The sequence below is a fragment of the Chenopodium album genome, chromosome 8, assembly GCF_948465745.1.
Source record: "Chenopodium album chromosome 8, dcCheAlbu1.1, whole genome shotgun sequence".
Lineage (NCBI taxonomy): Eukaryota > Viridiplantae > Streptophyta > Magnoliopsida > Caryophyllales > Amaranthaceae > Chenopodium > Chenopodium album.
In genome coordinates, this window is record NC_137841.1 from 72,080,748 (window position 1) to 72,102,982 (window position 22,235).

General features: G+C 31.4%; 2 protein-coding genes across 2 annotated transcripts; both read right to left on the reverse strand.

The window, feature by feature from the left end:
* Window positions 1-3,804: 3,804 nt before the first annotated feature.
* LOC145556553 (zinc finger CCCH domain-containing protein 14-like) lies at window positions 3,805-5,251 on the reverse strand. Its single transcript, XM_081618209.1, has 2 exons — window positions 4,621-5,251; window positions 3,805-4,294 (listed from the first exon to the last, which is right to left on the reverse strand). The coding sequence occupies exons 1-2, from the start codon at window positions 5,245-5,247 to the stop codon at window positions 4,034-4,036; spliced, it is 888 nt and encodes a 295-aa protein (XP_081474335.1). The 5' UTR covers window positions 5,248-5,251; the 3' UTR covers window positions 3,805-4,033.
* A 4,442-nt stretch (window positions 5,252-9,693) lies between these two features.
* LOC145555474 (uncharacterized) lies at window positions 9,694-10,134 on the reverse strand. The gene has a single exon (XM_081617211.1). The coding sequence runs from the start codon at window positions 10,132-10,134 to the stop codon at window positions 9,694-9,696; it is 441 nt and encodes a 146-aa protein (XP_081473337.1).
* Between the last annotated feature and the right edge of the window lie 12,101 nt (window positions 10,135-22,235).

Sequence of the window (22,235 nt, forward strand, 5' to 3'; positions counted from 1 at the left end):
ATAACAATAATGAAAACGAATTTAACAAAATCAAACAGGAATTTATCGGGGAAAGGATAAGAATCCAAATACATGAATATAACAATTCGGCACAGTCTTAATTTGTTGTCTCATACAACTTTTTGAGTGGATCTGTCGTCGCTTTGCAATTTTGGGAGAAAGTAAATTCTTGTGTTGATTCTGTAACCCAAATCCGAGCCATAATCAATCGTAGTCCCGCAAAACCGGAGACCAAATTAAACACACAAATAAAACCTTGTCTTTCGAATGAGTCCGAAAGACCTTGTCTTTCGAATGAGTCCGAAAAACCTTGTCTTTCGAAGGAGATAAACCTTTTTTTTTTAGGGAGACATTATTGTAACCTAAAAAACAAAAAAAAACTAAAAAGAGATCGGGGCTTTCCACTGGTGAAATCCGATGGAAGCCCCTTCAAAATTGACAATGGAGGCTATAGTTTAAATTGTTTAATCAGACCTCAATCTTCACGTTTTTTTTTTTTTTTTGTTATTATTTTTTTTTTTTCCGATTTATGGATTAGACACTTGAGAGTGAGGGGAGAATAAGGGATCTCACCCTCAATGCGCCTTTAGTAGGGAAATGGACCATTAACCTTAAGGTTGGAAGGTGAACCTACTATCTAGACCAAGCTTAACTTGGTTTAACGTAACTAATACATGTCAATCTTACCATTTTAAGTAGTTAATTAAGGTTTTGTTCACATTTACTGAATTGAACTGAACTAAACTGATTGGAGCTGAGCTGAACTGAACTAAACTGAAATGAACTGATTGGAGCTGAATTGAACTGAACTCATTGGAGCTGAAATGAATATTTCATGAGAGAGGAAAATTAGGAGCTGAACTGAACTGAACTAATTGAAGTTGAATTGGACTGAACTGAAATTAAGTAAACGTGAACAGACCCTAAGTAAATAGATGGTTATATAGTATAAAAAATTAAAGTCAAGATTGTTAGATCCTTCTTCCATATTTCCATGGTACAAATATTGTGTTACATTGGACTACCAAAAAAAAAAAAATTGTTTTTATAAATATACCTCTGTATTATATATACAATATAATTTTTATAATATTACAAAGTACTCCGTACCATTTACCCACACTAAATTGTATCAAAATTATTTCTCTCGGGACAATCAATATAGAATCCATGACAACACTAATCTTTATGTACTTGTAGAATTTGAGATATTCTTTGATTTTATACGAATACAAAGTGGTTGTCATTATGAGAAAACTTTTACTAATTCTTTTTTAGAAAAATTGAAACTCAAAATATGTTTTAGTAAAGAAATTCGTAATCCTTCTATTAGGTCACCGGTGACCAAGGAAGGAGATAAAGGGGGAAGGAGAAGAATGAGAATCATCTAAATATGAACACATGTTGATGGAAAATGGCAAAATTCAAATTTTTACAACAATTATACTATCTCTTTAAATGTCATCCGTTCACTACTTACGTTACGTGGTAAGATTGAAAATCTTTTTTAATATTATATTGAACTTGTCTTTTAAGAAAGTCAGATACATGTGCTAAGGTCCCAAAACCAATTACATTCACAAAAATCAAATTATAAAATTTGGTGGTAAATCCTAATTTTATAATACTAAAATTAAAAAAAAAAAAAAAATATTAATTTAAAAAAAATTAAGGAAAAGGAGCAAACCCTGTTCACTGGGTGTGTAGGGTAAAGAAATAGGGGACCCAAAAAATTTGGACTATCCCAAAATTGGTGGAGCGCGTATTATTCCTTTCTGGGGAATACCAAAGTGCTTACAAGTCCGTCAAGAAGAGACCAACCGTAGGCCATAGTTAGTTGATAAGAATCTCTAGTTAAAAATCCTTATTTATTTTTCTACAACTTTCATAATACAAGTATTATTATTGGAGGGATACATACTTTAATTTTTATTCAATTCATGCCAAAGCATATAATAATTTAAAGTAAATAAGATATCTTAATGAAAAGAAAACACACTTTTAATTTCTTTATCATAAGCATATTTTGCTTCATTGTATGGCACTTGATGAAGAATGAATCTTGAATTTAAGGGCAAATAAACATGCATGGTTTACATTTCAAGAGTTGGCAATTCCTAAGTGATGTATAGATGTAACATGAAAATTCCTTTTTGTTGGGTGTAGAATAATGTGGAACATAAACTTTTTTCCAAGCTGAGTCAATTCATGATATGTTTTGATATGTCATATATCTAGGAGTGAAATTATTCTTAATGACGTGCAATAGTCAATTATTTGTGATGGTATGACAATTTAGAGCATAATAATTATTGTTATAGTTAAGGAATTAATCTATTTACAACGTTGCTGTACTTCTAAGTTGAAGATACTCTATTCATTTCACTTTCTTTTCTTTTTTTTTTTAATTTTTTTTATTATTTTTTTTGTAGTAATATTTAACAGCAATGAGAAAACAACTAGCAAATTGCGTTCCCCTACGTTTTTATAAGGTGTTCCTATTTTTGAATTCGAATATACTAAAGCTGTGATATTAATCATTTACTCATAAGAATTTGTCGATTATGTAAGAAAAACATAATCACGTTGAATCTTATTAATTAAATTTGTTTATATGTATAAAGACAAATTTTTAAATGTTTGCACCACTTACTTAATACCGTTATAAAATTTCAAATATATTTATTAAAAATTATGCAAACAACAAACAAAGACAACCTGTAAACCAATGGAACAACTAATTATCTTGACATACCTGCCTTTCCAGTCAAATTAGCTTAGCATCTAGAACTACAAGTATAAATTCTATTCCATGAGTTATCACATATCTATTCTATGGCGAACATAGAATTCTGCCAAAATGAGAAAGTTATCTACAAAATATCTTTTAGGAAAAGAATATCAATGAACAAACTTTGCCAACCTCCTTTCAATGAAATCTGATAATGGTGTCTATCCAAATTCAAACTTTTATCTCCCCTTTAAGTAAGCCAAAAGAAGAAAATTTCCTATTCCTTTATTCCAACTCACCATAATGTTAATTACCCAAATGTATTCAAACAAGTTGAATATCAAACAATTATTCAAATCATCGTCTAACAAATATTGATGGCCTACTTGACTGTGCAGTGTGTACGATAGGTTACAGATTCAAATTTCCATTCTTGAATTTTTAGACTGACAGTAGTAAGTTAGAAACTGGACTTAGAATTTGTAGAAACTCTTCTTAAACATTTACCTTTAGTGTCCAAACAAGCAAAAGAGTGAAAAGACCACCTTTGCCAAACCTTGTTCCAACTGTTTTTGGGCTTACTTGAAATTATTGGGCTTAGTTGAAATTATAACAAGTGCTTGGACGCCTTTTTTCAGTCTCTGGATCGGAAGAATGAACAAAAGCCCAACATTTGGCCTACATATCGTCCGGCCCACCCACCCTTTTTTTTTTTTTTTTTTTTTTTTTTTTAAATAATTTACCCAGCACTTTAATACGGAGTATTGCCCATTTGCCCAATACACTTGCTTAAGTTAGCAATCTTAGCAAAACACTTCGTATTCAATAAGTTATCAATGTTCATAAAATATTTACGTGATGATTTTTTAACGATAATATAACAAGTTAAAAGTGATCTACAATAAAGATGCAGTTATTATTCAGAGATATAAAGAGTAGTACCAGGAATATATCATGTTTAGTGTAATTAGACGTATACGATACACTCATATCAATTATCTATAAAAAAAATTAAAGAATAAGTGTAACATCAACTAATTTTTTTTAAAAATCAACATCAATCATCATGTAAATATTATTTGACCATATATATACGAGTATAAGATTATTGACATACATAGATACACTTCATTGCTATGGCAATTGACAAGCAATAAGTATAACATTAACCATGACTACATTTTAACACTTTTCCTCTAATAACTCAATTTAAAAAATAAAGACAAGATTATTTGATGATTTCAGAACTTATTATGGAGTATAAACATATAACACAAATATACATAATAATAAGTGATGAGTTTAGGAAAGTGAATGACGGAAATGGCAGCGGTGACCGTAGGGGCAGGAGACGCCGGAGAGGACCATACGGCAGACCTGAGTCTTGTATCGCGGGTGCCGAATCACAGGGCGGAGCTCTGCCACCCCATGGGCAAATTGGCATTGAGGTCCATAAGGGCAAGTACCTGTTTCTTGCCATTTGTTGCATAACTCGGTTTTGTACATGCCTTGGTTGAACACATCCATCTCTACTGCTTTCTCTTCTTTTTTCACCCTCAATATCTGTCACAATAAATAATCATTACGTACTTATTTACATATTTTAAGTACTAGTTTGATTTTTTCCTAGGGTTATATTTTTGTCTTCGTCTAATTACACACAAAAATATACATATCTGCACGTATTAAAAAACCACATAAATATATATTATAATACACGTTAATTATAATCTCATTATAACTAGGTCAGCATTCATTTCGCAAACAAATTTTAAAATACGTGTCAACTAAAATAGTAATTTAATTAATTTGATGTATATATCTTTTTTAAAAAAGGAAGTAATTTTTAGGGACGAGTTTAATTAAGTTTGATTAAGTATGAAACTCACTGTTCCATTGGCATGTTGAGATGGGTATTGAGACTGATGATTCACCGGAGAAGGCGAATTCGAATTCGCAAGCTTGAAATAACCCGGTGATCTAACTGATATACTCTTTGGCAATGTAAACCTCTCATCCTCTTCATCCAAATCATCAATCACAGTACTAGTAGGACTATTAGTACTACCACCAAACACATTGTTATTTTGATGATTATCATCACCACTACTAGTATTGTTATTATTACTCCAACCACCTGAAGCAGGATCCACACACGGTTGTCCCGAGATCGACAAGGCACGGTTGAGGCGGCGGGTCAGATCATCATTAGTCAACTTGAGCCACTCATTCTCCTCTTGTAGGGTAGTGGCTTCCCTACTGAGCTCCTTGAGACGGGTGATCGCTAGCCGGTACCTGCTTAGGAGCTCATCATAGAGGTGGTTTTCGAGGATGAGGCGTGCTCGGTATAGGCTGGCCCCGGCTGCTGTCGATCCATCAGCAGCCGTGGCCGAGGGGGTGGAAGGAGGGGAGGTGGAGGTACTACTAAACAAACAGTAGTTTTTGATATTGTTTGATATAATGTCATCAGAACCATAATAATCATCATTGTTAACATTACTATTCTTGTAATCCATGGTATTAAAATTTTATGTTAGTAAAAGTAACATACCATAAAAATTATATATAGTGTGAAATAAAAATGCATAAAATTAAAGTTGCTTAACATAGAAGGAGAAAAAGGGGGGTGGAGGTGGCTTCAAGGCTTCAATCGTTGGGTCAATCATGAGGTTTATTGGTTAGATTTGGAACACTTTTATAATTTATTTTATATTTACTATTATTTGGTTGTTTGATTTATTAGGTTGAGTTATAACTAATTTTGACAAATAATATTTGAAAAGAAAAGGTGGAAAGGCTAACAGAAAATAATCATGGCATAGTAGTATTGTTTGCTTGTTGTTCACAATTGTAACTAACTAACGTAACATAAGCTGTCTTATTCTTGGTGCTCGTGTACTGTGTATCTGAAATAGACAATACAAGTTTTACGTCCAATGTTTTTTGTTTCATCCCTATGCAAGTGATCTATTTCGCAATATGTCTCTCAAGTTTGGTAGCTAATCTTCTATGCATCCCAACCACCGTCACTTTTCGATCTCCATGAAAATGTTACTACCTCGATACCTTTTTAATCTTATCTCCCTATTAGCGATAAAACCGAAATTTTGTGAAAAATTTCATATAATAAAAAAAAATGTACGAAACTATATAACAAAAGGTAAAATGTTGTAAGATATTACCTTTGACTAAATTTTCACCGTTGACTTAATTTTACGACGTTGATCCACGTACCTTAAAAACCACGGTGATAAGGGTTGTTTATTTTCAAGGTGGTAAGGTTATTTTATTTCGAGGTGAATGGAGGATATTACGAGTTGGTAAGGGTAGATGAGTGCTTAGGGATGGTGGTTTTTGGGGTTAGAGGTGGTGGTTTTGGGGTTGAAAGGTGGTTTAGGTGTGGTAGAGGCGATTTCAAGCAAGTTGTATTAGTTTTGGGAATGAAAGTGGTGGTTTAGAGAGTGTTTTGATGAGGTCGGTCAATGGTGGAAATCCGGCATAGGTAATATTTTACAATATTTTACCTTTTCTTAGGTAGTTGTTTTTACAACATTTTACCTTTATTAGGTGGTTTGTTACAACTTTTTTTTTTATTAGGCGTAGTTTCTAACAAATTTGGGTTTTATTTATTAGATAAATTTTCAATAAATTAAAAAAGAAACATCATAACTTTAAATTTGTACGTACATACTCTTTTTTTTTTTTTTTTTTTTTGACTACTTGATACTTCATTCATAGACAACTTAAATAATAATAATTCTAACTAGGGGTGTTCAAAAATCGGTCCGGACCGAGAAAATGACTCGATCTGGGTCTGAAATTTTTTCCGGTCTAGTCCAAAACCCCATAAAAACTGGTCTTGGATCGGACCATTTTTTCCTTAAATTTATGCATAAAATCTTAGATAATGGTTAAGATTATTCTTTATAACCTTTGAAAACTTTAATTATATGAGCTTTTTTGTACTTATCATACAAAAAAAAGACGCTAAAGTAGAGTTTTTCCTATACTTTTTTCGAGTTTTCCATAATATTATTAAAAATTTAGCATTTTTAAAATCAAATTCTAAAATCGGTCCAAAGCGGTCCGGTCTAGATTTTGAATTGATTTTTTCGGTCCGATCTGGGTTCGGTCTGGTCTGGGTTCGGTCCTAGCTTAATTGGTCCGGTCTTCGGTTTTTGAAATTTAAACTTTCGAACCGATAAACAACCCTACTTCTAACTTCTATGACAAAGAATAAGCATTATAGAAAAGTATGTACGAGTTCTTATCATTCTTTGAATCACTTCCATTTCAATATAAGAAGTCTAATATATGATTTTAGGTTACTATTATTGAATTTAACTGAATCTCCTTCCATTCTTTAAATTTTTCACACTTATATTTATGCATTTTGGATCGTTCCTTATTATTTTCACACTTCTTTCATTTGATAATCTGATGTCCTAGTACACAATCCTCGCTCTATTTTATTTAATTAAGACGGAGTATTCCATTATACAATAATTATGACACCTCACGATTCACAAAATTAATTTGATTTATACTCCATAAAATTGACTAGAGCAATAACATGGTTAGATTGTTAAAGTGACAAATGAAGACACCACGAGGAAAGATTTTCCCTATTAAAAAGGCATGCAAGGATAACGTGGACTGTTATTATTCACAAACAAATTGTTGTATATATTATTGTTTCAAAGATTCATCAATTAATTAAACAATAAAACAAATATACAATAGTTTGATAGAATGATAGTTTCATTTTTGTAGTACTTCATTAAGTTTGCCCATGTTTTTTCTACTGTGGTCCTAACTAATTTGTGCAGTTCGATCGTGATATGTATTTATTTGTTGTTTTAGTCGTTACTCCGTTTACCAATTTGTTCAATGCTTATCTAGATGTTAATTGACCTCTCAACGCAATGGTTTGTCTTATATTTTAGCGATTTTACTCTAATTTAAAGCAAACCAAATTATGCATTCAACCATTACGTAAATAAATAATTAATACGAGAAATAAACAATTATTTAGAAAATGTTCAATTTCAACTAAAAACGTACTTAATAGGTTATACTTCGTATATATGTTTTAAATCGGATATTTTGGTCGAGAATTTTCTTTTGAGACTTGAAAGAGAATTTAATTAGAACTTTGACAACAGTAAATGTTTATGGTGTGTCACACAAGAACCTCGAGGTAAAAATTATCATCTAGTAAGTACTTCAATTTAATTCAGTCAACCCAACAAGTAAACAACAAAATTTTTACACACAATACCATAATAATCTAATCAGTGTAATTGACATAATACGTAAGTTGGAGGTATCATGGAGAAAAGACATACGAGATTCCCTAATAGAGAGTTAACCGAGACTTATCTTATGACTTTACTATCGCACAAAGACTCATCAATAGGCATCAATGAAAAAAAATTGATACATGAAATTCAACCAAATTTTGGTGTATTCCTTAGTTTGGTTTAAAATTGATTGATTGAGCTAGACTTCTAATTTTATTAATTTTTTTTTGTAAATGCTCACAAATTAAATCATTGCTACAATAATAGTTATACATCATGTTAAGAGAAGTGTCATTTAAAAGCTAACAATAGTCATATGAAGATTCAAGCCTAAGCTATATATGGTTACTATTCAAAATCTATTAGTATTATAGATAATAGCGTCACCAAAGTCTGATTAATCTTCTTTACTTTTTCCAATTTTATTATTACCTCTAATTGTTTAATAATTTTGGTGGAGAGATAAAAATCTTTTCTTTACTATATAAGTAAAAAGGATATAATAGAACTTATTACAAACCTGAAATTTTTATTTCCACACCAACAACCTTTCTTTCTGAGGTGTTGAAGTTGAATTTTCCAAGCAAATTTAATGTAATAATATCTGTTGTTATCCGCAGTCTAATTTTGAAAGTTGATGAGCATCTTCTCCAGTCTCCACACAACATAAAAATGCTTCTAGACTTGAGGCTACTCGATTTAATTTACAAATATGATACGACTTATATAAATTGTTTTATTATGATAAGTTGATTGACACACTAGTATAAGAACAGAAATAGAATTGAAAAGCTTAGCATCTAGAATAAATATGACCCAAACTGACGTAGTCGGAATTAATGGAGGAAAAGCAAGCGAAATTCCTAATACTAACCAACACATTTATTATTAAAGTGATAAATCTGTAAAAACTCCGAAATCCACTAGAAAAAAGTAAAGACATATGAATATTATTAAAATGCATGTCAAAACTGAATATTAATGACGACTAAAATGTTTAAATAGTCTAAACAAAGCCCGAATATGAAAATAAAGCAAAATTAAAATCCGAAAAATTGTTTAAACACTATTTTCATTCGAGTCTTAAACGAATTCGAATGGCTTTAAAAACCTATCACTCACAAAGCTGTAAGTTGGACTCGTTGACCCATTTCCATTTCTGAAAATATATTTTATCAAGCAATTTGACTTTAAGAGGGACTAATAATAGAGATCATGACCATTAAAAATTAAAATCAAACTTTGCGACGGTGAGCTTCTTCGTTGAATTGAGCCCCTAATCTTCCTACGTCACAAACCAAACTGAGCAACATGATCGAGTCCAATTCTACTAGCTACTCATTTGAAGTTTTCGTCTTGAACTTGTCTTGCAAAAGTATTAACATTCACATGAGACAATTCACAATTTATGCACAATTAACACAAGTTCTTCACGTAATATTATTTCTAATAAAGATATGAAGAAAATTTACAATTTTTCTTGAATTGACATGATTATTAGTTTCTAATTTAACCATGTGCAAAATTTTAAAACGCATCTCAAAGGCTCTCAAGTGCAATTACACGAGTGACAAACCTAAATGCAAAAATTAAAAAATAAAATAAATAAATAAATAAAAACTACAACAACAATAATAATTATACACGTATCTTATCTTACTAAGCAATTTCGGACAACCCTTTAGAAGTACTCAACGACTTGTAAATCTCAAAAACAAGCCTAGCTTCAAAATCATCTTGATTCTTATACTTAATCTTAACATGTTTAGCTTGTGAAATCCTCTTATTCTCAAACTCAACATTTCCATCAATCTGCCCTACTCCGCCGGCTATTTTTAACATCATATTTACGTACCCATTTTTGAACGTATGCCATAGTTTCTTCGGCGTATGAGTAATTGTCTTCCTTAGACTCTTAAACTTTAGCGTCTTTTTAATCCTCCAAAACCTCCTAAAATTTCTCGTATTAGAGTCGTTTGATCCGCCTTTGATCTTCACTACTTGTATGTTCCTCTTTGTTTCACTAGCTCCATCTAAGAGATTGTACCCATTTTTCTTCCAATAGTTACTCCCATTAAAAGGCCTAGATATTTTCTCCATTTTTTTTTTGTTTTTGTATTTGGAGAATGTGTAAGAATATAAGTTGTATAAATAAGAAAGATAAGGTAAGGTGTTATATAAGCGGCTAATTTATGTGGGTATAAAACTAAATAATAAATATAAATGGGTTGTCTGTTGTTTTATATAGTGACGCAAACTCCGCTGAATAGATGTGAATGTAAGGAGCTTGGCTTTAACTGGGTCAATATTATTATTCAAAAAGTCCACAAAGGCCGGTTTGAAAACTCGTGTTTCAATTAGGATTTTGCGTGCCTAACAAATATTTATGCTGCTGAAATTATTATGATTTTGTCAACTTTTTCTGTATACGTGGTTATATACATTTTAGTTTTATGAATTAAGAAGCTCGTTTAGTAGGACTAATTAGGTCAATAATTACATTTATCTTGTAGCAATAGCATGTGTTAGTTGTGTTTGAGCTATTAAACGCTATAGTATCTGTTATTTATATTTTTCAAGTGGTTGTTTGATTAGACATAGGGTATTGTACCATTCTTTATAAATGCTCGGTAGAATATAATTTACGAGAAATATCATAGTTTCTTAGTTGATAAAGGACATAAAAGTAGGAGATGTAAAGGATAATTACTTAAGGAGTATTAGAATATAAATGTCTTTCTCTGACACATTTATTTGCGAAAATTTGCTAGGGACCATCTTAGTGTTTTTTTTTTTTTTTTTTTTTTAATTTTTATTTTTAAAGAAATATATTAAGTGACACCTTTAGATATATATTTGGCGAAACAGAAGATAATAAGCTGTCAAATCATTTTACTACTTCAATTCTGGTAGATGTATTCGTATATAAATTGTGTAAAAGTCAACTATAACAATTACTCTGTATATGAGAAAGAAACTTACATTAAGTGGTAGGAGTGGACAATTGAACATGACCATACCATTCAGCTGGAAACTAAATTGAGTAAATGCTAGTTATAATTATCAACAATCAACTTAGAAAATGTGCAAATTAAGAGTGAATGATTTAAATTAAATAAAGAAGCGGTATAGAATTCATATTGCTACACTTCCTAGTAAGTTCTCTAGCTTTGATTCCAACCTTAAAGTAAACATGTTAAAATTGGTTAAAGCATCTTTTTGCTGAAAATTTCATCAGACCAAATAACGTCAGCACAATCATCAAAAGAAGATTAATTAAATTAAATCATAATATTTCGCATTATCAAATTGACTTAGTGAAACTTCTTTGAGACCAGCAATACGCCAATACGTCATCATGTTCTTAAGAAGCTTTAATTAGCATGAGCTATGTTGTATATACTGCTTAAACATTGCTGGTAATCTGGTGTTACAACAATTGAAGCGATTAACTAGTTAGAGAAGTCACTGAATTGGGTATAAAAATTCAATATCAGAGAAGGGTCGGCAAAAAATATACTAATATTTTAACTTAAAAATGATAAAAATCATTCTCGTAATCTGTAACATGATAACATGGATGATGTTGTGGTGGTATTGTTATAACACGTAATACCAAAAAAATCTTTACAACAATTAGTGCATACGTAATACAACATAATCTTATATATGATTAATGCATAGTTTATAACGTGATAACATGGATGGTTATTGCACACGAAGTAATTCACATAATTTAAGATGGAAGGGAAAATGTATATGGAATGGACAACACTTTGATGGTGATGATTGACGAATTGGTGATTAGTTGATTACACATTACACTGACTAGTGACTAGGCTAGGCCAATACTCCTAAAGTGAAAGTTGGGCCAATACAAGAAGGTTGGGGCTTGGGCTTTGAATATTAGTCTGGACTTGAAACTTTGTAGTGTATGTTGGCCCAAATAAGCTATTAAACATTTAAACTATTACGGAGTAATCATGTTATGAATAACGGCTAAGTGATGGAGCAATGAATGACCACCTTTGGACTTTGGAGCACTAATCAAAAGTCCTTTAAATATTTCCAAACATAACATTTTCAACTCCAATTTTTTTTTAATACAATAACTTACAATAAAATAAGTTGATCAATCATACAATTAAATAAATTATGGTTTTCACCAAAAAAAAAAAAAAAGGTCAAACAACAACTATAATTTATAAAATACCACATAGAATTAAGCTCAAAACTTATACGAAGTGCAAATAACATATTTTTAGGGTGTATTTCATCTATTTAATTTCCCTGTCTAATCTTGATTTGCAATATAATCCCTGCCTAATCTTCTTCTTCAAAAAAAAAACTTTTAGAGTGCATATCATCCAACTAATTTCACTTATCTAAACATGAAAGAATTGTAAACTTATTTAGTTGTAAATTAAATTTAGGGCTTGTTCTGATTTACTGAATTGAGCTGAAATGAACTGAACTGATTGGAGTTGAACTAAACTGAACTGAATTATTTATGAGAAAAAAAATTGAGAACTGAAATGAACTTATTGGAGCTAAACTGAATTGAACTGAAATTAAAGTGAAGAGAAAAGACCCCTTTTTTTTTTTTTTTTGAAAGAAAGAAGAGAAAAGGCCCTTAATTAACCCTTTATGCTTTACTTAAATCAAAACATATTAATTTTAATTTCCTTAAATTTTATTTATTTCAATTATGCGAAAATAAGGTGAATAGACGGAAGGTTAAGAATTACACATTTGTACTAAATATCCGACGAGTCCTTTAAAGTTTAAAGTGAACCAACGCTAGTAATCTAAACAAGGCCCAAAACCCAGTTTTGTGAACACCTAGATTACTGGAGTAATAAAAAGTGGATGTTTCCTATTATTTCGCAGATCTAAAAATAGCAAAAAATCAAACTCTCAATTTCGAAGGCCTTATCCATTCAAATCACAAAGTTACGCTCAACAATCACTGTTCTACACCAATGGCTTTCTCCGACAGAGATAGAAGCAGCATCGATTTTCTTCATAAGGTTGACCCCGTTGACTCTTTCTGGAATTGGAAACAACATCAACCCAACAAAAACAACAAACTCAGTAAATGGAAGTTTGACGAGAAACGTTTCTCTGCTCCCGACCTTTTCGGTACGAATCGCCGGAAAAACGCTGCAACTGATACCTACGTTTTGGGCCCGGGAGCTGGGGCTGGTGTTGGGTGTGGTGTTGGGCTGGGTTTTGGGTTGGTAGGTGGAGTTGGGTTTAATACTGGACTTTGGAATCATCTTCGTCTTGCGTTCGGGTTCGGGTTTGGGTGTGGTGTAGGGGTTGGGTTTGGGTATGGGCAAGGGTTCGGTTATGGTTCGAGTTGGAAGTCGATTAAGTCGGATGTACTTGGGTTTGAGGATTAAATGGATCCTAACAACCGGTTGTGCCGTGTGGCATGTACACTTTTAATAATAATACAAGTAACAATTTGTTTGGTTTTCTATTCATTTCCAATTCCTTTTGATTTTGGTAGTGCAAATGTTTGAAAAATTTACTGTCTAACTCATGAATATAAACACTTGAACAAAATCTCTAATAACTTTATTCAACAAAAGGTATTTTTCTTTTCTAATACTTTTTCAATGAGCTCACCAACGCTACACATCATTAACATGCCCAACCTACCACTAAGTATATACGGAGTACCATTTATGCAAATAATTAAGGACTTGTCAACAAATCAACTTCTAGCAACACGAAGAATCCATCTAAAAAAAAGAGAGCACGAAGAATAGGAATCGTTTGAAATAAAATCATACAAAGTATAGCACGTGGAGTAAAATTAAAGTAAAATTTCTTAAAATTTTGTTTTTATTTCTCTTTTGGGACTAATACCATAACACAATGAAGCAATATTAACTTTACAAATAAGAGGGAGAAACATTAAAAACTCGACCCAACGTGTGAATGAGCATCATATAAAAAGATCTACCATAACCGACCCCTTGCCCATACCCAAACCCGGCCCCAACACCGCAACCAAACCCAACTCCAAAAGCCGGGCGAAGGTGGTTCCACTGCCCATTAGAATAACCAAATCCATCTATCAACCCAAACCCAAGCCCAACACCACACCCGGCACCGGCCCCAAATCCCGGGCCCAATTTGGACAGATCCATTGTGTCAAATCTCTGACAGTTGGTGCTTAACCATAATTTAGGATTCTTGTTCTTCTTGGGTTGTTTCCAGTTCCAAGGAGATTCATCTTTGTCAAGGAAGTTAATTCTTCCTTTCTTGGAATTCATGGTGATTTGGAATTTGAATATAAAAGGGGGATTAGAGGTTAATTGTAATTAGAGTTTTTTGCTTAAGGGTTGCCTTAGTAATGCTATAGTGCTATGTATAGATCTGAGTAGTGAGTAAAGTCCATGTTGACCATAAAGTAATACAGTACATTGTTTAATGATTAATAAATTATGATTCCACCCTCCCTTTTATTAAATAAATCTTGTATTAGCTTAACATGGACATGCCTTTTGGACCTTAAGTTATTCATTAAACTAGAGTATACCTGCATTAATCTTTTAACAAATGAAGATTGAGGAGACGGTAGAGTTAGGTTTGGACCGTTCACAAGATTCTAAACCTCTAGTTGGCTTTCAAGTCAGAAGTTGGACCAAAAAAAAATCAAGCCACCAGTACTTGTAAAACTTAGTACTGGCAGTCCTACAACTTCATCAGTGTATTCATACCAATCATACAAACTTATATGAATTGACGTATAGAACTTCCAATACAAACACGTTGCAAATAATTAAGAAGTTGTCAGCAAATCAACAATTAGTAGCAAGAAGTATCCGTCAAAAGAAAAAGAAGAGACAATTGTTTGACATTAAAATCATACGTAGTATAACATATAGAGTATACTGCAACAAAGCATTAAATGATTTATTTGACAAAGGCATAAGTACAATTTCCCGAAATTTGATTTCATTTTTCTTTTGGACTAGTACCACGAGTTCTAATACGGTAATACCATTGCACAATGGTGCAACGTTAGCCTTACAAAAAGAGGCGGAAATTGGAAACATTGAGAAGTGTGAATCAAACATTCAACCCAAATACCACCCGAAGCACTGTCGCATAAAAACATCTACCATAACCGACCCCTTGCCCACACCCAAACCCGGCCCCAACACCGCAACCAAACCCAAATCCAAAAAACGGGCGAAGGTGATTCCACTGCCCATTAGAATACTCAAACCCACCTAACAACCCAAACCCAACCCCAACACCACACCCGACACCAGCCCCGAAACCCGGGCGCAATTTGGACATATCTATTGTGGCTAATCTCTGGCAGTTGGTGCTTAACCAATTATTAGGATTCTTGTTCTTCTTGGGTTGTTTCCAGTTCCAAGGACTCAAGGAGATTCATCTTTGTCAAGGAACATGATTCTTCCTTTCTTAAAATCCATTTAATTTTGAGATTTGAATAGACAAAGGGGATTAGAGTTTAATTGTAATTATAGTTTTTTTGTTTAAGCGTTGCCTCATTACTGCCTGCTACAATGCTATATATATAGATCTAAGTCCATGTTGACCGTATAATAATACATTTTTTTTTGTTTTTTTTTTTTTTTTTTTTGGCAGCAGTCTAAACAAGTGGATTATCTTTCTGTGCTTGTAAAAAAGTTAATAATTATGATTCCAACATCCCTTTTCTTAAATAAATCTTGTATTAGCTTATCACGAACGTGCCTTAAAATTACTTATTTAAATTAGAGTGTACCCGTATTAATCATTAACAAATAAAGGTTGAGGATATGGTTGTAAGTTGTAACTTGTAAAGCGTAGTACTTACAAGTTACAACCATCTAGTTGGCCTTCTAGTCCGAAGTTGGACAACTAAAAAACAAGCCAGTACTTGTAAGTTGTAAAGCATAATATTGGCGATTAGGCGGTACTGGTACTGCAACTTCAACAAGGTAGTCATACAAAATTATATGACTTGACCTATAGAACTTCCAATATGAACAATAATCAAAGGAAGATTACTTAAACAAGCCTTAGTTCTTAGAATACACTAAGGAAGATCTCAGACGTGCAACACTAATCGATTCCAGCACAAATAAAGGAGCACTATAGTCAGTCTTAAATCTGACTGGCAAACAAATCTATACAAGTTACTCGTAGTGATATAAATGTCTAGCACTACTCATCCAGCTTTCGCCGGTATCCTAGTGACTGAATGCATTTACACGAAGCGAATAGAATTATAGAAGCTGCTTACTGCTAAGGACAACTAGGCAGCATATATGAACGAAATCGTTGATCGAGATTAGAATATATAGCAAACTAAAGCCAGTATGTTCCCTGTATTAAGTGTATTTATCCAAGAAGAAATGCAGACAGTATGACTTTGACCAAATTCAGGACTGATCAAAGTTGAGTTGAAACCAACAAGGCAACAACCTACACTGGCTAAGAGAAAAACCCTCTTTACTTTTCGAGCTCAGGCCTTCAAGTTCTTTACTACTCAATACACCTAACTTCACAAACATCACTTATCCTCAATTGCACTCACATTATGTATTGTGTAATAAATACATCAATAATTCCAACACCATCAATTGATTTACCCGACTTCTTCACATATATCTGAATCCCCTTCAATTGCATTACCATCATCCTTAACTATAACAAAATCCAACATTAACCAACTCTTCCATGCTCTATTCTCACAGCTACAACAACCCATGTACTACGAAATTACACTAATTAAAATGTAGTTCAATCAACATCTACAAGACTCCAACAATACCCAAATGGCATGGGAGAATTTACACACTTAACTGTATCACCAAATGTCATTTTCCAATATTAATGCAATTTCAAATGAATTGATTTATCAATTTAAGAACATTACAATAAAACAGGATAAATTACCAAATTTCATCACAAATCAGACAAATCAAAAAACATACCAATTCCAAAAGAAATCTAATCAACCTGAGAATATGACCCTTTCCCCTTCTCGTAATCATCACTGCACAACCTGAACCTCGTCATCTTTGCGGACAGGGTTAAATCGGACATTGTGCTTACTTCTTAAGTCGGTGGAAAGTGGGGCCGACATAATTGTACAGCGGGTACTTGACAGCGCTGTGAAGCGGGATTTCCGGCATTTTCATCGAGAGCTTGTGTTTTCTGGGTTTATTCTCTCTGAAATTAGCAGGGTTTTAGAATTTTTGAAGAGAGAGTATATATATACGGCGATTTGGGCGGGGTTTTTGAAATTAGGGTTTTATTGTCGGGTTTTGTTGGACTATTTGTGTTGAGTTTCTTTTGTTACTGTACAATCCAAATTTTAAATCAACGGTTTTAGTCTTTTAGGCCCAATTTAAGTTTTTAAATTTAACCTGTTTTTTTTTTTTTTTTCTTTGGTTTATGTCACTGTGTGAGTATAAAAATACAAAAGACAATAATGCAGGCGGAATTTAATTTCAAATTGGCACGGCTTTTTATATTTTAATCAACTAAATTAGTTAGCAATCAAACATTCACAAATTTAACCATTTTTTAATTACACTAATACATTATTACTTGATCTTTATGAGTGTTTTAGGTTTTTTTTTTTTTTTTTTTTTTTTTTTTTTTTTTATATATAATTTTTTTTTATTTTAAATTTATAAGTATACATCAACCATTTTTAAAGAGGATGTAAGCATAAAAAGTATTCATACTACCACTTTTTCCAGGTTTTTTTTATTTTATTTAATGTTTTTTTTTGTTAGAAATTTGATCTTGTTAATTTAAGATGATTATTTGTTCATAGATTTAACACAAGCTTTGTTTATAATTGTATCATGTGTAAAGTATAAATTTCACTATATTACTTTTATAATATTAATTAATACAAACCATAACGTTGCGTTGGAGGGTAGCTTAAGGTATGTATCACGTGTCTCCTAAAAATCAAAAAATCAAAAAACAAAAGAAGGTATATATCATGTGTTTGTCAAAGTATATCCTATGATAGTATGTGTGAACTCGTTATTTACCATCAAGAGTTGACTCAAGTGGTAAGTAACTTGATGTCGTTTAAGGGAGATCTCATGTTCGCTTTTATTAAAGGAGTAATTGTTTTGTTTCTTTACAAGCAACATTATAATACTCTTTGCAAACAATAATATCTCTTCAATTCTCATAAATAAGCATATGATATGATATAATGATTTCATTAAATTCTCTACATAATGTTAACGATTTAATTAGGTTGTACATTTTCAAACTAATATACGAAGTTATTCTGCCACTTTAATGTTAATTTTGACTCGATCTTCCTCATGGAAGACTGAAGTAGGGTATAGAAGACTAAAAGTACACATATAGCTATGGGCTCATTTGTAGGAGTGCAAAAATCAACTTTCACACTTATTTCTTGCAATACTGATCTTCATCATCCATATGCTTTAGGAATTTTATTTTTAGCTTGTCAAAATAGTATATATATTATGAGCATTAATATAATAATTAATAATTTAAAGAATAATTTAGCTAGAAGGCTTAAATAATAAAGAGTGGAAATAAGAAGACTTGAGAGACGTGTGAACACTTTAATAGTTTAATCCATTAAAATGATTTAAATTGATCAGTAATTACATATAATTAAGAAAAAAAGGAATATTATTTCCATACAAAATACTTGTATAAAAACCTCGATATATTAGCAAAACAATTAATTATTAGTAAAAAAAATATTACTAGCTAAGAGATTTTTTAAATATTTTATTAAGTCTAAGAAGACGGAATATTATTTGATTTAATTATCATCTAACTTTTATTTAGGAATCAATTTCATTTCGAAAAAAAAAAGGGTATAGTATAATTCCCATCAAACCAATATTTTCTCATTTCTTGTGACGTTAATCCCTACTTTAACATATTTATATTTGCGACATTTTATTGTTAGATAGGTTAATGTCTTTTATTGAATGCCAAATTTCTTGACTTTGTAGAGTTATTGTAGATTTGTAGTAGTTTGTAATCCTTTGTCACTTTGTGTGCCACAAAGCTTAGCTTGTTATTGAGAAGCATTACTATACATATATCTTTTCAAACAATTATTTCAATTGTGGTTAGCTGCATTAATTCTTGGTAGTTACCATATTATAGTATGTATAGTACCCTTTGAACCATAATCAAGCAATGTATAAAGGTATTGGATAATTAAATTAATTATGTGGAGTTGCACACCAACTCGTTGACGTAATAATAATGGTCCTTACAAATGAAAAAAAAAAAACTATTCACACATTACTTATATTTAAATGTTACTAATACCTAACTAAGGGTCTGTTCACATTTACTTAATTTCAATTCAGTTCCAATCTGTTCAGTTCAGTTCAGCTCCAATCAATTCAGTCCAGCTCCTAATTACCTTCTCTCATAAAATATTCATTTTAGCTCAATTCAGTTCAGTTCAGCTCCAAATCAGTTCAGTTCAGTTCAGTCCAGTACAGTTCAACTTCAATCAGTTCAGTTTAGTTCAATAATTCAGCTCAGTTCAGTAAATGTGAACATGTCCTAATACTTGTAATTAACTACATATACATGGTCATGAAACACGATTTTATGATACTACCGAGTCTATATCTATTCGACTATTCACTTGCTCGATCTATGCTATATCCTTATAAAGTTACAATTCTGTAAGATAAAACGTCTATGGCATTTATCACGCACGCATTTACATATAATACGTACTGTTACTCGTTCCGTTAATCCGTTATGCTTATGTTGACCACATTACTATGCTAGCTACCGAGTATTGCGTTCCCCCTCTACCATAATTAAATTTTATCTATGACTCGTGATTGCGATTATCGTACCATGATTGGTTCATATCTTTGACATATCCTTAGAGGCAACTTTTAAAGAAAAAGGGTTTACTGATCAAATGTTACGAGTACAAATGTACAATGAAATTGACAGGAGCGTCATTGAGTTGCTTTGATTGTGACCAACGTAAGACCAAGAACAACTAGATAAGCTACAATTGGTTGAGACTAAACTTTGTCAACAATTTACGCATCTTATTAATCAATTTAAGATTGCAGTTGGATTTATTATTGTACAAGATGATCGAATTGACAAAATATAATTTCTGCCATTTTATTTTAATTTTGACATAGGAAAATACAATTAATTTTATAAAAGAGAGTAATGCAACTAGCTCATGTCGTTCTCATGCATTAATCCAATGCTATACAATTAGCTTTTTGATCTTGAAAGACATGATTCGTGCTGATGCATCACCTTATCAATTTTATATTTATTTATTTTAATTATTGCAATTAATTATTGAAATTTTTGACTTGTATAATGTTAACTCTAATGTTACAAGACAACCATGTATAAAATACAAGTAAATATCAACTATGCAAATAGCCACACTAGTTGCACTTATATTAGTAGTGATATTAATTGGTGATATATACTCCATATCATACAACTAAAGAACATAAATTATAAAATGTACTAAATATATTGGATTATACGCATATAGAGTTATAGTTACCAAGCTATACACTTATTGAGAATTCAAAGTTCGAGCCCTACTAACTACAAAATGTTTGAGAGTAGGAGGATTTCCTTTTCTCTCCTCTCTACTCTCAAGTGTTGATCTACGGTGTTAATCTGACTAAACTTATGGGAAAAAGAAAAAAAAAGTGAGAAAGAATGTAATAATATACGGAGTATAATTTATATAGTTGTAGTTGAAGTGGTAGAGGTGGCTATGATATTTGGATGCAGAACAATGGACCATTCCCCATGCGGCCATATACCATGCATGAGTGGAAGTGTGTGCTGTATTCCATGTGGATATATAATTAGCTCACCCTTCTAAAGCTGTTATTACACCTTCCTAAATCCAAACACTTGCTTTTTAATTCCCTATCCTAATTTCGATCCATTTTTCATTATTGGTTGTCACCCAAAACTTATACGTGAGGGGATTAGACCAAAACAATTGTCGCTTTCTTTATCAATTTAAAGACGACTTTTCACTTTATGAATATATAATCGTTATATTTTACATATTAGTAGATTTATTTTCTGTACCATGAATAAGGTTTGACTTATAAAATTAGTATCAACAACAACAACATGAACTATCTCCTCAATCATATAGATTAACAACAATAATTTATAATTAAGTGTTCATGGACACTTAATTATAAGTGTAAAACTATTAATATAAATAAAACCTTCTTAAAAAATCAATAAAATAATTTTTTATCTTTAGTGACTTTAAAAATTTAAATAGCCCTTATCTCCGATAAAACTTGACACAACATGACACAAAATCAATAAATTGTATATAAGTTTAACCCACTCTCACCTTTTAGGTCCTACCATATCTATCCCACCTCAAGCCAAGCTTTTTTGGAATTGGTTAGGAGGGGTGAGTGGTTACTAACGTCCAATTTCCTTACACAAATCCAGTTGAATTCTACAAATATTCAATCTAATTTACAACTAAGTTACAATGGTCCAAATTATTTTTATCTTTAATGATTCAATACGATAACAAAGTAATTAATAATTTTGACATTTTAGTATAAAAATAAACTTATTAACATCGACAATATAATTATATTCTCCTCGTCCTATATTTACATGACTATTTCTTAGAAAACACGGAAATTAAGAAAAATGAAGGGAGTGAAGACATATTGTATGAGAAAAATACGAAGTAAAATACAGAGAATATTTTACGAGAATAATAAAAAGTAAAGAATGTTGGACGGAAAAAATAAAAAGTAAGTAATGATTTTTTTTAAATATATAAGTACTCGTATTTTGTATGAAAAAGGTAAAAGATTGCTTGAATTATGAATTTATGATAGAAATCATAGAATTATGTGATATATTAATAAAAACAAGCACAAAATTTTGAAATGTCTTAAATAAAATATATTTATATAAATATGGGACGAAATGAGTATTTTATTATGGTATAATATCCACCATATTTTTCCTAAAAAAAAAAAAAAAAAAAAATATAATATCCACCATATTTAATTCAAAACAATAATAGATTAATAGTTCATTTAGTCCACCTAATTACCCCTGCTCTAAAAATGAAAAACCCCACTAAAAGGGGAACAAAGCCGCAAAACGAGAGAAATTACACATAATTTTGTCTATTA

Excerpts from the sequence above, each read along its gene's own strand:
- LOC145555474 (XM_081617211.1), bottom strand. The coding sequence starts at position 10,134 with ATGGAGAAAATATCTAGGCCTTTTAATGGGAGTAACTATTGGAAGAAA.
- LOC145556553 (XM_081618209.1), bottom strand. The coding sequence starts at position 5,247 with ATGGATTACAAGAATAGTAATGTTAACAATGATGATTATTATGGTTCT. Across the intron at positions 4,295-4,620 it reads CTCAACATGCCAATGGAACA|ATATTGAGGGTGAAAAAAGA; the intron begins GTGAGTTTCATA and ends TTATTGTGACAG.